The sequence below is a fragment of the Ochotona curzoniae genome, unplaced genomic scaffold, assembly GCF_017591425.1.
Source record: "Ochotona curzoniae isolate NIBS_2020 unplaced genomic scaffold, NIBS_Ocur_1.0 contig_3498, whole genome shotgun sequence".
In the NCBI taxonomy this organism is placed as follows: domain Eukaryota; kingdom Metazoa; phylum Chordata; class Mammalia; order Lagomorpha; family Ochotonidae; genus Ochotona; species Ochotona curzoniae.
Genome location: NW_024465885.1, coordinates 28,666,106 through 28,683,508, shown reverse-complemented (window position 1 = coordinate 28,683,508; position 17,403 = coordinate 28,666,106). Strand labels below are relative to the sequence as shown.

The following is a 17,403-nucleotide window of genomic DNA, read 5'->3' as shown; positions in this document are numbered from 1 at the left end:
CCTGTATCTGGGGGAAGGGTCAAATAAAGGGGAAGTTAGGGGAGAGCTGCACCCACCCTCCCAACAGCTCAGGATGCAATATTTTTTTACAAAAATTGTTACTGCTTTTCATTTCTTCCTTTTTTTTTGTTTAAAAACAGCCTAGTGATACATTTTTCCTAATTACTTAAAAATTTTGGACTTCCTCTTATTCAAACTGAGTACTAAAATAAAGACACTGAAATTATGATCATGTAAAATGGGAGGAATTTTGAGGAAGTTAAAAAAGCATTCTACTTCACCATGCATTTTCATTCAGTTAAAACAGAGGATAAATGAGTAACAATCTGAAATCAGAAGTCTACATGCTTTAAAATTACTTATGATGATAGGTAGGTAGGTAAGAATATAGACAGGTAGGTAGATAGACAGATAGATAGATAGGAATCAAAATGCTGAGGACAAGGAATCTTTTCCCTACTACAGTGTCTTTATATTTAGTAGAAGCTTTTCATTGAAGAGAAAGCCTGTGAGTCTTTAAACTTATATATTGATTTTCAACCAAAATAGTTAACTCATTTTTATATAGAATAGTTTACTTTAAATTCATTTGAAAACCTATCTCAAGGAGTTAATGACATAAATGCTCATAAATGCTCATTCAAACAAGAAGATGTTAGATGCAGATATATAAGTGTTAATATATTTTGTCAAATGCATTTATTGATAGACACAAGGATATGCTGGTTCTGCCAATTTAACTGAGAAGTGGAAAAGTGTCATATGGGATGAGTGATCCAGCTATATCATTGACTCATGAATCAGCATGATCTTGCTTAAGCTAATTATTTCATCTTTACATCTGACCTTCCAGAAGATGAGGCTCAAACAATATACTCTGTTAATACTCTAGAGTTCATAAATGGGAAACTTACATGTCAGAAAAAACTTACCTTAGTACCTTTGGTTTCCATGTGCATTTCTGCACTTTCTTTGAATCTAAAGAAAATTAAACTAAATACAAAACTCTATCTAATATTATACGTATTTCTTCTCCCCTACAGGAATATAGTTCAACACTTCTGCTCAATGGTTATGAGACTCTAGAGGATTTGAAGTATATCAAAGAGAGTCATCTAATTGAATTGAACATTGAAAACTCCGAAGACAGGAAGAGGTTCTTATCAGCTGCTGAAAATCTTCTTGAGGAAGAAAGTAAGTGTGCCCATCTCCTTTCCTTCACTAACTATCATTGTTTCCTACAAAAGGTAAACATTGAAAACAAAATCGTGATAGTATTTGCTGAGAACTGTATAAGTGTTCTTCCTTAAAGCTATGAATTTTCATGCAAATTAGGAAACAACAAGGCTGACTAAACCTGTAGTTATGAATAAGAAGTTTTGAGGGATGGTGGGTGGCTCTCTAATCTCCTGCATATGGTGCTGGCATCCATGTGGACACTTCACTGGTTTGTATCTCTGCTGCTTCACTTCTGAGCCCACAGTCTGTTAATGCATTGGAAAGTAGCAGAGGATGGCTCCTACACCAAAGTGGGAGAGCAGGATCAGCTCAAGGCTCCCAGCTTCAGACCAACCCAGTTCTGGTCTTAGGGGTCATTTGGGGAGTGAATCAGTGGATGGAAGCTCTCTCCTCTTATCTCTGTAACTTTTTCAAGTAAAATAAATGAATCTAGGGAAAAAAGGAGGAACTTTGTTTCCTTATGGGCCTCCTAGGAAAAGGAAGAACTTTTCTGGATATCTCATTTCAGTGCTGCAAAGCTATTAATTTACACACAAGTAGATGCCTGCATTCCCACAGACTGAGGGAGTTAGAGACAAATATTTAGTGACAGCATGAATCATTAGTGAGAAATGTCACACATGGCTTCTGTGGAACAACATGGAGCATGGCTGTAAGTTAATGAGCCTTCACACCACACAGCAAAATTCATTTCATTATCATATAGTCACATCTTGTACTTGTTTATAGTACTCGTTTAAAATGGTATAATAGCTTGCAAAAATATTCAGCACTGACTATTATTATCGGAGATGGTCTCTGTACATATAAACTGACGATAGAATGATACACGCAGATTCATCTGTGGTAGAATACTAACTGTGCCAACTCCGAATGTAAAGATAAGATACATTTATTTTTGCAATTACCCATCTGAAACCCCCTTCCTACTAAATTTTGTTGGGCCTCAAAAACCTTTGTTCAAGGCATACCAACACTGAAAGGTGTATTTTGTGAGATGAAGTAAAAGAAGTGGCATGGTTTAGTTATAAAGACCAAAAAAATTTTCTTTCTTCTTTCTTTTATTTTTCAATCTTTTTTTTTCCACATGTGTTTTCTTGAAACACAGAGATACACACAGACAGTGAGTGAAAGAGAGCTCTTCCGTCTTCTGGTTTATTTGCCAAGTGGCCAGATACTTTGAGTTAAATCTTGGTCTAAGGTCTTATCTAAGTCCATGCTAGTGAACTCCAGAATTAGAATTCCAACATGGTGTTTATGAATCTATGAGCTTCTTCTCAACAGTGCAAGGAACAGCAAGGAGGAAAACATGCTCAGGATCCAGCCGTCTAGACTGCTCCTTTGTGGACTCTCCTGTCTTCCAAGGAACTTACATACATGTACTACACACTGGTTTTTACCTAGTAGGAATGAATCCTTTAGGAAAGCTTTCCATATTCCTGTCATTCACTATCTTCTATTTGCACAGATATTCATCCTTCTCCATGGGTACTCACCAACGTAAGCAATTTAACAGCAGCAGAAATAATTGCATCACTGGCCCAGATTTTTATATGCTTTCATATAGCGGCCAGGAAATTAAACAAACAAACAAACAAAAAAAGGAGGGATGGGGCAAGAGGGGAAGGAAAAGGCCAAACTTTAAAAGCAGCCAGTTTACTCAGCAATATGAGTCAAAACAAAACATTATAATAAACTGAAATAGTAATATCTTTCATGTGAAGTTATTTTTCACTTCTTATTTGAAGACATGAATCTTCCACAACAATGTCTGGCTAAAATGTAGATCCTTTGCATTTCTATGTTGATAATATTCAGTATCATTACCAATGCCCTTCAAAATAATCTGACCACGAAGTGCAGGAAGGGAGAACAGAGATCAATTTTGAAGAGAGGGGACAGCTAAACAAGAACTAGAAGTGGGGTTATTTTGAAAAGCAGAGTAATACATATATAGAGAGAAAATCTTTCATTAAAAATTTGTTGCAAGATTCAGAGCTGGACCAAGTGACGGTCAGGATCCTGGAAGTACAATTTTGTCTCCTACTGATGTGGCAGGGGCCCAAGTACCTGAGACTTCTGCTGCCTTTCCTGGTGCATTAACTGAAAACTGCATCTGAAGTGGAGCAGCCAGAGACTCAAACTGGCACTAATGGTGTGCTGCTGTTATAGGCAGCTGTTTCACTCGCTGTACCACAATGCACAGCCCCTGAAGTGAAATGTTAACCGAAGGAAGTCGACTATAAAGCTACGAAGGTCTTTCTCCTCCATGTGAAATCATGAGAACGATGAATGTTTGAAAACTTAAGTTTTCTGCCATTACTAGTTTTCTTGATGACTTTAGTTTTTCTTTTTTCAGAGTGTGGAAGTTAAAATTTTACTAAGACCAAAATCCTGGCCCCAGTGGGGCTCCCTGAAAAGCGAGAGGCCACCCTACCTAGCCACCTCTCATAGGACTTGTGAAAAGAAAGTGCAAAGCCTTGGCAAGTAGTGCTATCAGGGTTAAGATAGTTCTCGGCTGAGAACCCAGAGGGAACATGGCTACAAGGTCCTGTGTTATTTCATGTCCTCAGCCTGCCTTCCTCTTCATCTGTTTACAATTAATGCAAGGAAAATAAGATCTTTACATTGTACAATATGAAGAATTGTATATTTAAAATGACTTTAACAAGGGCCAGCATTATGGGGCAGCACGTAAAGCCACAGCCTGTGATGCAGCTTCTCATATGGGCACTGGTTTTTGTATCAACTGCTTCACTCCTAATTCATCTCCTTACTAGTGACCTGGGAAATCAGGTAAAGAATGTCCCAAGTGTCTGAACTTCTACAATCCACATGGGAGATCCAGATAAAGCTCCTAGCTCCTGGCTTCAACCTGGTCCAGCTCTAGCTGCTGTGCCATCTGGGGCATGGGCATCAGATGGAATAACTCTCCCTCCTTTTGTGTGTGGGTGTGTGTGGGTGTGTGTGTGTGTGTGTGTGTGTGTGTTCGTGCATGTGTGTTTGTGCATTGGTGTCTGTCTCTCCCTCTCTCTCTTTCAGAGGAATAAAAAAAAATCTTAAAAGATCTGCTCCAAACTCTTCAAGATAGGAAAATTGAAGTAAATAAATAGCTTTTTCAAATTGAAATATAGAAAATCTAATCACTTAAATCTATTAAAAATGTTCTAGTATGTCTTGGTTTCTGAAAAACAAAACATATCTGCACAGCATAAGGTGATTTTCAATACTTGCTATAAAAAGGTTTGAGTGCCAGAAATTATTTCCATGCATAAAATTTTACAATGTGATAATTGAAGGTTACTATAAATTGATCATTTATTAATAGCTAATGATGCACACACACACACACACAAACAGCTAAATTCTGGTTGAAAATGGGAAAAATACAGACTTAACCAATATTTCTTATTAACACCGAACCTTGAGATTTCTTTTTATTTCAATCGTATGGTCTGAAATATGATTAGAATATACATGTCAACGAGATGCATACTGCATGTTAGGCTATCCTGGCTGAAAGCTATTTATCTTCTATGAAACTGCTTTGCTCAAGGAATAAAGAAGAGTGACTTCCTTTTGTTGATAAGATGGTGAGTTCTGATGATTTGGCACCATGTTGCTCCATGCTTATTTTTATCTACACTCTATGAATCATATCTTCTACAACCATGCTAAAGATTAAATACACAACCTTCATGTACCTTGAATGATAAAGACCTTGGCTATCTGCTTATAAAAAAAACTAAGACATTATTAAAAATGAATGCATGTCACAATCATAGGTTAAAAATAGTCAGCATTTTTAAAAGAATAGATTATGCAAATTTTCCAGAACTTCATGTATGCATTTTATTATCACCATTGAATAATGTCAAGTTGGGGAACCTCAACCCATTCCGAGTTTAGGGTTTTTGTTAGCAAGGATGGGAGGTAGAAAGTGTGGTATTGCTGATCATTTGGCTTAAAACTTGAACTCATCAAGCAATATTTCTAGGATAAACTCAAACTTCGCAATAACTTAGGAAAGACCATGAGTCACATGTAAGCCTTTAATGCTTCCAGAAGCATCAAGAAGGTGGAGGATGGGATAGGGAACAAAACAGCAATATAGTATTTAAAATAAGTGATTTCTTTTTTCTCATAGTCCAAGATGAACTATATTATGTCTCCACTCTGACTTTGTAAGTAGCAACCAGGTTAAACTTTTAAGTCATTGCTGGACAGGTGGCAACTGCCTCTCCAGCACTTTGATAAAAGGGCTGTTGAGGAGTGTTAGTGCAGGTCACCGGATACTATTATGGAAGGATAATGACTTGAGGGTTTTGTGATTCTGAAAAGGAGCGATTCAGAATTTGCTCGTGCATTGTGCTACAGCTAAACAGAATTAAACCACTGGCTCCCTCAACTGGGATCTAGATAAAGTTCAAGGGAGCACAAAAAATTAGGGTGAGACTCAGCTCTTAAAGGAGCAGGAGAGCAGAATCATTTTATATTGTGCATATGAGAGGATCTCTATGATCTCTGTTTAATTGAAATACAAAATGGTTTGTTTATTCTGGGAGGAAGTATTCCCAGTAAATAAAAAGGAAATTGTGTTTGTGTATGTGTATGTATGTGTCTGTTTTGTGTCATAAATACAACTTCACATTTCCTTTACCTTACTCAGAAATGCTTGTTTAAGATAATGTGAGTTAATTACTATTTACACTAAATATTTTCCTTATTCTAAACTTATTCTTCTTTTAACACATTTAGAAACACTGTCATCTATGAGGAAGTATACTCTTGTCCTTGAGGACAATGTGTGAAGGAATTATCTTCTTTTTCTCAAATATAGCAAAAATTACATTTGAAATTAAAACAAAAACACTAACGTAACAAGCAAACTTACAAGTCTGTATACAGTGTATTACTGGTTACTGCCAACACTGGTTGCAATGCCAAAAGAGGAGGAAAAGGAAGGGGGGGTTTTATGCCAGGTCGTTGGCATCAGCTGTGGTCACAGCAGCCCCTTATTGCTGATCCATTCCCAGTTGTGCCTTCTTGTCTGCCTCTATGTCCAAATCCACACAGGGTAAATGACAGAGCTCAGCCAGGTGCCTGGAGCATGAGCTGTCAGCAAGGAAATTTGTAATACAGCCAAGCAACAGTCCAGCAGTTGGCCTAACAGCGTGCCAGGGTAGCCTGGCACCAGAGACCCTGACATGTGTACCTGGGGTTTCTAACCCACTTTCTATATGAATTGAATATAGATTCAACACATGTATAGCTTTTAAAAGATACACTAATTGGCCACATATATAAGGAATACTTTCTGACAGTTTTATGTATTTACAATTACATATTTTTATCTGTTTCTGGTTGTGGCTATTTGGTTCACTGTAGTTCAATTTTTTAAATTTATTTTTGTCATAGAGATGAAAGAAATCTCCCATATGCATCTCCGATATTTTATCTATGACATATGCTTACTGTATGCAATATAAAGTAATAAGATACGAGTATGTTTATCAGAGAGTAATTCCCAATGAAATGGGTTAAAGGATTTTGCGCCCCATTGATGTAAGGTCTTTGTAATGTCTGTCCATATAGAGCGCCCCCACGCTTGCTTTAAGAGGGTACTGATTTTGTTTTACACATTGCTCTGTAACGATCACTCCGTGGTAACAACGGCAATTTTCCATTACCACATGTGCTCCAAACCACTTTCCCCGTGCTTTTCATCTGTGAATAGGTAGCAAACATTTAGAAGATGAATGTATAGTGTCTGAAATGACGAAGATTCCTCAAAGCACAGATTTTATTCTGATCATAAAAAAATATTGTCTGAACCACACATGCCCAAGCTCCTGTGCAGATGAATGATTTTGATATGAGTTGTCAATTTATGTTTTGTGAGTTAAACAAGTACAGACTTATGTGTGCTCGAGTGTAAATGCTTTAGGAGGACTATGATGTAAAACAAAACAAAACAAAACAAAACAAAAACAGCAGAACTTGAAGTATGCATAATATACATACATGTGCATTCAGAAATTCAAATTAAGGAATTTGCCCATCCAAATTCAATTTTTAAAAGTCTGGATATGTAGGATCCAGCTATTCCACTGCTAGGAATATATCCAAAGGAATGAGACTGCATATGAGAAAGGGATCTGTACTACTATATTTACTGATAGCAAACAGCACAATCTATAATACCAAAGGAAACAACCCTGATGCACATCAAAAGAGGAGTGGATAAGAAAACTGAGGTAAATCTACTCCATGGAATACTACTCAGGCATTAAAAAAAGAATAAAATTCTGGGTACGGCAGCGTGGCCTTGCGGCTAAAGTCCTCTCCTTGAACGCACCGGGATTCCATATGGACGCTGGTTCTAATCCCGGCAGCTCCACTTCCCTTCCAGCTCCCTGCTTGTGGCCTGGGAAAGCAGGCAAGGATGGCCTAAAGCCTTGAGACCCTGCACCCGTGTGGGAGACCTGGAGGAAGTTCCTGGCTCCTGGCTTCGGATTGGCACAGCACCGGCCGTTGTGGCTCACTTGGGGAGTGAATCATCGGATGGAAGATCTTCCTCTCTGTCTCTCCTCCTCTCTGTGCATCTGACTTTGTAATTAAAAAAAAAAAAGAATAAAATTCTACCATTTGCAACCAAATGTTCCAAACTAGAGACCATTATGCTCAATGAAATAAGTCAATCCAAAAAGGATAAAAATCATATGATCTCTCTGATATAAGGCACACTCCATGCAAAATATTAGATCAATAACCCTTTCAATACTGTTTTTGCTCATGGGTTTTGCTATTTTTGCTTTTATTTTCATTTCTTCAAATTCAGACCACCTCAGCTTCAGCCACTGTGGCCATTTGGAGCACAAACTCAGCAGACGAAAGACTTCACTCTCTGTTCCCCTCCCAATAAAGCCTGCTTTTCAAATAAAGAATAAACAAATCTTTAAAAAGGAATACTGACTTTAAGGTAATGATACAAGGTGGTAGTGTAGCAAGCTAATCCTAATACATCTCTCATTCTCTATATCTCCCTCTCTATGTAACTCTGTCATTCCAGTAAAAAAAAAAAAAACAAATCTTTTTAAAAGATCATAATATAGGGCTTTGCATGTACTGACATGAAAATTGGAGAATGTCCAAAATATATTAAAATGGTGAAAGAAATACATGGTATATCATTACTGATAATCTATTTTTGCTTGAAAATAATTTTAGAAATGATACATGGTTAGATTTGTTTTTCACCATTAACTGCATGGAGAAAACATCCTACGTCTAGCCTTTTGGAATTTTTTGTTTCTTTGCTTGCTTTAGCACTGAGCCTAAGAGTTAAATTTACACAAGACAGACTAAGAGATGAAAAATGTACTGGCTTATTTAATGCAAGATTTACATTGGCAAAAGATAGTTCATGGAGAAAGAGACTTACTGTTGCACAGCTACCAAATTAGACAAAAAATAGTAAATTCTGAAAATTGGAAAAGCACAGGAGTAGTGGCTAGAAAAGTTACTCTAACATGGTTTATTTCTATAGATTTCTCTTGCTTCATCAAGACTGGGCAACTTATGGTTGAACACATATAATCAGATAGTCAGCTATTTATTTCTCCTTCTAGGAGAAAGAGGACATTTTCTTTTCCAGTTGGAATACATCTCTTGCTTTTAGAAAGAAGGAGCAAGGTCACGGTGCTCTTGTACCTGCTGCTTTTCAAGTGGCTTTCACTCAAAATAGTCAACGCGCCCATGTGGCATGTTTTGCCGGTGACATGTTCTTAATTTCCTCATCAAGCAAACAGAATTATTAACTACAAAAATACGAAACTGATTTTCCAAGGCGACTCTAGATATGTAATGTCATTTTTCTATTTCATTTAGGTATTTAAAAAATCCAAAATAAAGATACCTCAACAGAATAAATATTCCTTAGAGCAGAACCTTCCATGTGGATGTGTGGTGGGGTAGAATAGCAGGCTAACATGCTGTACACACTGCCGCTCAGTTACTGAGATTTGAGTGCCTTTCCTGAAGTACCTGGCATGGTCTAAGTGGAGATTGCTGTGAGACTAAACTGAAAAGATTCATTTCCCGAGACACATATTATGAGATAGACTGTGATGCCAGGCTATAGAAGAGGTGTGCAAGAAGGCAAGAAGGGAGGGTGATTTTCAACTGTTTATTCACTCATGGCCTCGGGAACAGTGGGAGCTGGTCTTTTTTTTTTTTTTTTTAGATAAATTCCTCTTTTTCATTTTGTGCCTTTTTTTTTTTTGCCCAAAAAGTAGCTAATGTTCAAATTAAGTGAATACCAATATTAGTTATACTTTGAAAAACAAAATGTGCAGGTAATTCAAGGTGCTCGAAATAAAATTGGAAAGAATTGAGAGTTGTGCAAATGAGCCGTTAAGTTTTCCTCTATAGACAACAACTGCCTCTGGACTAATAAAGGCAACGTTGTTACCTAGAGAATGGCTTTGGTTTAGGCTGAGTTACTCAGAATATGTGGCTGAAGGAGAGTATTTAGCCTAGCAGTTGGCCACCACTGGAGACACTCACTGAACGGCTGTGCCTCTGGCTTTGGATTCCTCCCAATGCAAACCCTTAGAAACAGGGGTGATGACCCAAGTCATTGAATTCCTGTCACTCACAAGGGAGATCTGGATTGGATGCCTGGCTGTTATATCTGGCTCAGTCCAGTTCTGGCCATTGCATAATTTGGGGGAGTTAATTAGTAGCTGGGAACTCTTTTTCTGTCATACTCGGTATCTCATATACTAAAAACCTAAAAAGCAAAAATGGAGTGTAAGCATTTGACATAGAAATTGAGAAGCCCATATCTATGGAATAGCTGGTTTTGATACACACTGCAGTCTCCTGACCCCAGATCCCTGCCAATATAGATCCTTGAAGACACAGTAATGGCTCAAATAATCGTGTTCCTGACACCTATATGGTAGACCTTGGTTAAGTTTCTGGGTCCCAGCTTTATTCAGCTGCCCCGTCTGTTTCACTCCTTAGCCATTATAGGCACATGGGAATAAACCAGTGGATGGCAACATGGTCTCTTTTTCAAAAAATATAAACTTTAAAACAAAATTTAAAACCATGAATTTGGGGTTTTGAGTTGTCTCAGGACACATACGCCTGCTGTTTCCTCTGCAGAAGGCACCAGACTGGTGACAATATTTTAGGCCCTAGATCAAAAGCTGTTTTCAATATTAACATTGGGGAGAATCTGGCTGATGAGGAGCCAAATGGCCAATCAGTGCTGCTTGCACCAGAACAGTAACTGCCCATCATGTAATAACTGCCCACCCTATACAGAGGACGTTATCATGGCTTCAGAGGCACGCACAGGGTCAGAGATGCTGCCTTTAGAACGTTCTGGAAGAAGCACTGGATGTGCAGTAGGACACTGTGTTTCTAATCCCTTTCTACCCAACTATCTGTCTGACCTCAAGCCAGTTTTGTCATTGTAAAATGGTAAAGGTTAGAGGGAGGGTGCCATAGCGTTAATGTCAGCATTTCGTGAAATCACCTTGTTTTGCTGAACTTAAAAATCCAAGAATGCTGAGAAAATGAAATTGTTGTTATTCTGAGTGTTCACTGCTGCATAAGAAAAACAAGTTACCTCTTTAACCTTTTCTAAGTTCAATTTTCCTTAATTAGTCGAAATGTTTTATTTATGAAAAAAACAATATGCGAAGTGCTTTCTTTGAGCCAAGGATTTTACCATAACTTCCAGGTTGCATTAGTTTATGGTTCTGGGTCCATGAAACCTGGAAAACTCAAGCAAAAATTGATAGTTGACTCTCTAATCAAAACCTTGACTCCCTAATATTTGATCTGCATTTTAAACAATAAGAAAATATTCTCAGTATAAGAATCTACTTTGATTTCTGTAAAGCTTCCTTCATATTTAGTATAACTGAGATGGCTTATACTTAATAAATTACTTGAAGTTATGACTTCAATATAATTATTTTGTAAATAATTCTGTCTTACACACCACTTATTTTTAATATTGGTAACCATCTCAAAATGTTGATGCATGGGCTTTATAGAATTCCATAACATTTGGGTAGGAAACAGAAATATTACTCAAATTAGTCCTTCTAGATAAAAATTTTCCTAAGTAATTTTTGTTAGTGTGATTGTTTTATTTTCATTATGTGAAGTACAGAACTGTGTTGCTTTGATGAGGTCCTGTTAAGCATGCTGTTAACTGGCAGAAATAAGAAAGATTATTTTTCAAATTATTTCAGAATTCTTCAACATATTCAGATTTTAAAATTCATTGCCTTTTGAAAAATTATGATATTTTAATTTGTTCATCTAGAAAATAAAACATAAAAAATTGTACAAAATCTGAGAAAACACAGGGTAAAATCTTTCTTAAATTTGAACACTTTGATTTTTTAAAAATTATATATTCATAGGCCTATATCTTTAAAATAATTACTTGTGTAAAATCTATTAATCACCTATTTTTAAAAATTATGCTATTAGAAATATTTTGACATAAAAGATGCATTCTGATATCCTATGGGAATTCAGTCATTTTGGAGGTAAGCTACTTTCTATTCCACTGTGTTCCTTCCTGCTTAGCTCAAATGATTGGATCACAGGACAAAACTGAAGAAGGTTATGATTTCAATTTCTGTGTAGACCTGATAGGTTTTTTGTGTGTGTGTTTCACGGCTACATGAAGAAACTAAATGACTTAGAGAAAAATGTGAATGCATTAGTGTGAATTCATCCCCACAGCAGGAAGAAACAACTGTATCATAAAACCCAGGTATCTGTCACTCTTTGTCATTAGTATAATGATGAAAAGCAGTAAGATGAGGAATTGTTGACCCTCCAACATAAAAATTGAATGCTAAAAAACTTTCATCTCCATTATCGAACACAATGCCTTGTCTTTTCTTTTTATAGTTACTGTTGAGGGTTCCAACTGATCACCTGCCTGAAATTATTGCAAGCCTGGTGGGAAGCAGTTGAGGAGGCATAGTCATATTTTCATTTCACCAGGAAATCGTTTAGCAAATTACCACTGTTCCGTAATTTACTGTGCTGCCTCACTTTCATACTGAGAAACTATTTCCCTTTTCCATAAAAGTTGCCAAAGAAAGCTTTCTATACTAGATAGCCTATGTTTAAAACAAGCCAATTCCTAGAATTGAGGGAATGTGATATAGCATTTCTTAATGGGAAATAAAAGCAGATATGTTTTTTATTGCTAGCATTAACCAATGGCATATTCTCTGATAAGGCTAGTGTTTCACTTGTTTACCTCACTTCTCTTTGAGGTTAGTGTATGGAGGCCCCAGATCCAAACAAAATGAAACAAAAAAGGCAGATACATATTTTTGAAAAAAAAGCAATTGATTTGGGAAATCAGAAGTCTTAAGCCCATGTTTTCCTTCTTGGGAGAGTTCCATGCATGGGAACCAACCCAAAGAGAACTGAATATTATGACTGAGCAGGGTTCATTACACCAAGTCTTGTAAAGTATCAATCAACGGAATTGGTCCAATTTTAACTTATACACTAGGAAAAGGGCTCAAATGTCACAACCATAATATTTACATGGGTCAGTTTTGGTCACTGCCGATGTGAAGGGATGTATATAATAAGACTTACACATCTGGAAAATTCAAGAAATACTAAGATATCGGAACACAGCATTGGATCCTTTCATTTCAGTGGCTATGAAACAGAAGAGATGAAGCGGGACAGAAAGGCATTCTTCAGATAGTGAGGGCGCACTTCAGCATTGCTTTTCCATAAAAAAAAGTTCAGAAACAAAAATAAATCATATTCATAAAGACTACTGAACAGTAAGTGAAGTCCCCAAAACTGTGACTACAAAATAGAAAATGTTTCACAGTAGCTAAAGTGAAAAAAAATAACTGCACAATATGTATTACAATTAACCTTACTTTTACTTAGAACTGGTTATAACATCACTACACTTGAATACATGAATTTCAAATCCATGGTTAAATACAATTGCCATACATGTGGAGATGATTCAAAAGGATGGTATAGACGTGGTTTTACTGTTGCAAAGAAAAGCCTTGAGGAAAAGATTGAAACAAGTGCTAGGACTCGTTAAAGATGAGTAGACCAAGAAGCAAATTTTAATAATTTTTCCAGCTTTTCTGAACCAGTCTTCTCTATTTGAAATCAGACTGTGGAGTATGTATTGATAACTTCTCACTTCTCACATGATGGCACCTAAGTAGTACCATTTAAAAACAGAGGTTAATTCACTACTTATAAAGGTGCCCTGGGGCACCAGGGCTCATGTCAGGCTGTAAGAAAGGTTGGTGATAATTGGACACCCAGGGAACCCTTAACCAACATTAGTACGATCTGAAAATTTTAAACTCTTATTAGTTCCAAGTTTTAGTAAAGTTGTCTGGTTTCCATATATACAGGATCATGTCATCTGCCAGTAGGAATAGCTTGAGTTCCTCCTCCCCAACTCTTATCCATTTGACTTATTTTTCTCAAATATATATACGTATATATCATATATATATATATATGATGAAAAGTGGATCTCCTAAGGATAAATTAATTTGCATGGTAACCTATTGAATGAAATTGCATAATTTCCTTCTCCCCCCCCCCCCGATCTTGAAGTTCAGATCTATTTTCTCCTCACTGGAATGGGAAGTCAGAATTGTTTTTTCTAGCTTAAATGTATGTGCTTAGTTCTTCCAATGGGGCTACTGAAATGGCTTAAGAAAGAATGCCCTGCGATTACAGGTAATAGACAAGGCACCCGGACACAGCCTAGATAGAGGTGGTAGACTGAGATCCATAACTGTGCTGACATGCTCAGTTTATGACGCAGAACAACATCCACTGGTGTCCAGGAAGGCGATAAATGCATTTGCCAAGAGGAAGCTGACACTAAGAGGAATCTTCGTCCGCTAAACTCTTTAGAGCTATCTGTGTTACAGTTCTACTATTAATATTAATTCTTTTTTCTAAAAGATCATGTCTGTTAAAGATGGAGCCCTGCTTTTAAAGACAAAGTATTCAATGTGAACACAGATGATTGTTGTTTAAAACTACACAGATATGGATGACAAGCTAGTGAAGAGGGCGGATTTCATTTCTTTGGTGTTTTCCCCTCTGAACGCAACCTAGTTTTTTATGTTTACTTTTCTCATGAATAGAGACAGAAAAATCTCAGATATTTAAAGTTTTGTTCGTTAAACCCCAGTAACTGAAACCTTAATGTACGTGATTGCCCTTTGTGATCTTTGTTAAGCCAGGTTATCTGAATTCTTGAATTAGCCTGTATATTTAAATCATAATGCATTTTTCAGACTTTATTTATTCACTTTCTTTTTATCATTTGTTAATTTTTGGTTTTATGATATAGTTCATAAATACACTAATAATAAAATAATTTTCTTTCCCTTCTTCCTTCCCTTTCCCCTCCCATTTTCTTTCGTTTTCTCCTTGACTCTTCTTTCTTTTTCTTCCTTTCTTTCCTTTTGTTTAGTTTTTGAGATAGCACATTTAATTTACATTGCAATAAAGGGCTTAATTCCCCACCAAATTGAGATCAACCAGGGACCAGGATTCTGGTGTAACCAGCAAAAAAAAAGAAAAAAAAAAAAAAAAAACAACCACCATCCCACTGGACTGCTAGTTTTTGAGTCCCCAGCTGCTTCTTGAAATTCAGATTTTGGATAAATACCACTTGACTGAGAAGTATGAACTTTTACGTCGTTTTTCAATTTGATTTTTTAGTATTTCATTGAAACTATCTGCGTGTTTGTTGTTCAGAGATACAGTTCTGTAGTTTTCTTTTGAGTTCTGTCTTTGTTTAGATATCAGAGTGATGCTGGCATCAGACAAAGAACATGGCAGAGTTTCACCCTGTTCAGCACTTTGGAAACATTTCAAGAATATTGGAGTTAGTTTCTCTTAAATGTTTTCTAGACTTCAGTAGTATACACTTCCTTGATGGAGACTTTTTTGTTTCAAAATCCTTGTTTTTATGACTCAGTAAAGATTGTCTATATATTATTGATTTAATCTTCATGGGTTATGTGTCCATACATTTATCAATTTCCTCAAGATATTCTAGTTTATTAGCATGCAGTTTTCATAGTATTCTATATATGATTCTTTGTGTTTTGTATTCTTTGTATTCTATGTATGTTCTTTGTATTTCAGTGATGTTGGTTATATTATCTCTTCATTTACTTCTAACTTTGTGTATTTAAGGTTTTTTTTATGTTGTTAGTCTGGCCATAGGTTCATCTATTTTTGTTTCACCTCTGAAAAGTACAGCATTTTGTTATTTGTAGTTTTTTCAATTAAATTCTTTATGTTCTGATCCTTATTATTTCTTGCCTCCTGCTGGCTTGGGGTTTAGTTTGCTCTTGTTTCCTCAATTCTTTAAGAAACAGCATTTGATATTTTGTTTAAAACTTTCTCTTTTTTTATGTAAGCTCCACCTTCCCTCTAAATACCATTTTTGCTGTCTCCCACATGTTTTGACATATTGCTCATTTTTCTTTATTTCAAGAATTTATTTCATTTTTAATTTCTTCAGTGACTCATTGATCATTCAGAGGCATGTTGTTTTAAAATGACACTTTAAGTAGTATTTGGGCAAGAGATTAGTCACACTGTGGGTGCAGTTTGCATTTTGTGCAAGTTACTAGTGTTAAATTCGAGTTTGTATTGGTCACAGGAGTTTCACATGAATTCCATGAAACTGCAAGTGAACAAAGAAGAGCAAACTTTGTTGAGAAAATAGTGGCTTTTATATCTGTAGGGCTAATATGTCTTTTATAATAAAAATACATTTTACATATATAAATTTCCTCTTAGTGAAGTCAAGATTATAACAACTAAAATAGGAGAGTGCTTCAAAGTGAATGAGTAAATGCAAGAAAAAAAGGTGTTTTTTTTTTTTTTCGGTTTGGCTTTAACTCCTGCTCTGTTTTCTATCCACAGCTATTCAAGAGCAAGAAAATACTCCAGTGCCCACATCCTTAGGCTCCGACATGTCCTTAAGTAAGTCACAGTTAGATGACTGCCCACGGGACTCTGGTTGTTATATTTCTTCAGGAAATTCAGATAACGGCAAAGAAGAGCTGGAGTCTGAAAATCTGCCTGAGATGGTCCAGAAGATTAGCATCAAGGAGCCAACCATCTAAATATACATCCTAACAATTTGGCTACAATACATTACATTTTAACTTCTCTGTCAAAAGGCCAAGTAGGAGAAAAAGAGAACTATTGGTAATTACTACCTAAAGTTAAATTATTTTAATCTGAGTGGTTGTACATACAAGCTTACATCTCTAATTGTCCCATTTATTGTAAATAAAATGTATATATTTATATTTTAAATTCTGTAAGTTCCTATTTTACACACCTATTAGGAAAAGTAGAGTGTAAATGTTTGACTGTGTGATACATACCTTATTTGATTTTATTTCACAAGTGCAAAATCATAACATTAGCAAAGAAATCCCTCCTTATTTCCTTAATTTTGAATTTATACATATAATTGAATGATTAGTGGTAGAAGGTGTTTCTGTTGAGTTAATTTGCCCGAAATTACATCTATACTCATTTTGTACTTACAGGAAAAGAAGTTAATACCAGAGATACTGTATCCTAATCTTCAGCAAATATTTTTGCTGATATTCTTTACTATGTTATCCAATATAATGTATTGTTGATCAAATACTGTCATTCTTATTCAGAAAAACTGATTTTAATAATTGTATAGATACTGTCTTCAAGTGTAAATATTTGTTAATAATAAAAAGCACTATGTGTATGCCATTTTCCAGACTACTTTTTCTTAATATTAGATTGTTACAGAAGTTTTCCCTTCCCTTCTCTTCCCTTCCCTTCCTTTCCTTTCCTTTCTTTTCCTTTCTTTTCCTTGATTTATTTTCATTACAAAGGCAGATTTACAGAGAGAGAGATAGACAGACAGAGAAAAAGATCTTCCATCCACTGGTTCACTCCACAAGTGGCTGCAACTGCCAGAGCTTAGCTGATCTGAAACCAGGAACCAGGAGCTTCTTCTGGACATCACATGCAGGTACAAGGTCTAAAGGCTTTGGACCATCCTCTACTGCCTTCCCAGGCCAC

The 17,403-nt window shown here is 36.2% G+C and overlaps 1 protein-coding gene across 2 annotated transcripts in view; it reads left to right on the top strand.

Moving 5' to 3' along the window:
- SAMSN1 (SAM domain, SH3 domain and nuclear localization signals 1) overlaps positions 1-17,088 on the top strand; it is an 85,042-nt gene extending 67,954 nt beyond the window's left edge. For both annotated transcript variants that reach the window (XM_040980642.1, XM_040980643.1), the window contains exons 7-8: positions 1,044-1,194; positions 16,249-17,088. In XM_040980642.1, coding sequence (XP_040836576.1) covers positions 1,044-1,194; positions 16,249-16,451 — 354 coding nt within the window. In that variant the 3' untranslated portion in view covers positions 16,452-17,088. The remainder of the gene's footprint in view (positions 1-1,043; positions 1,195-16,248) is intronic.
- Positions 17,089-17,403: the final 315 nt, after the last annotated feature.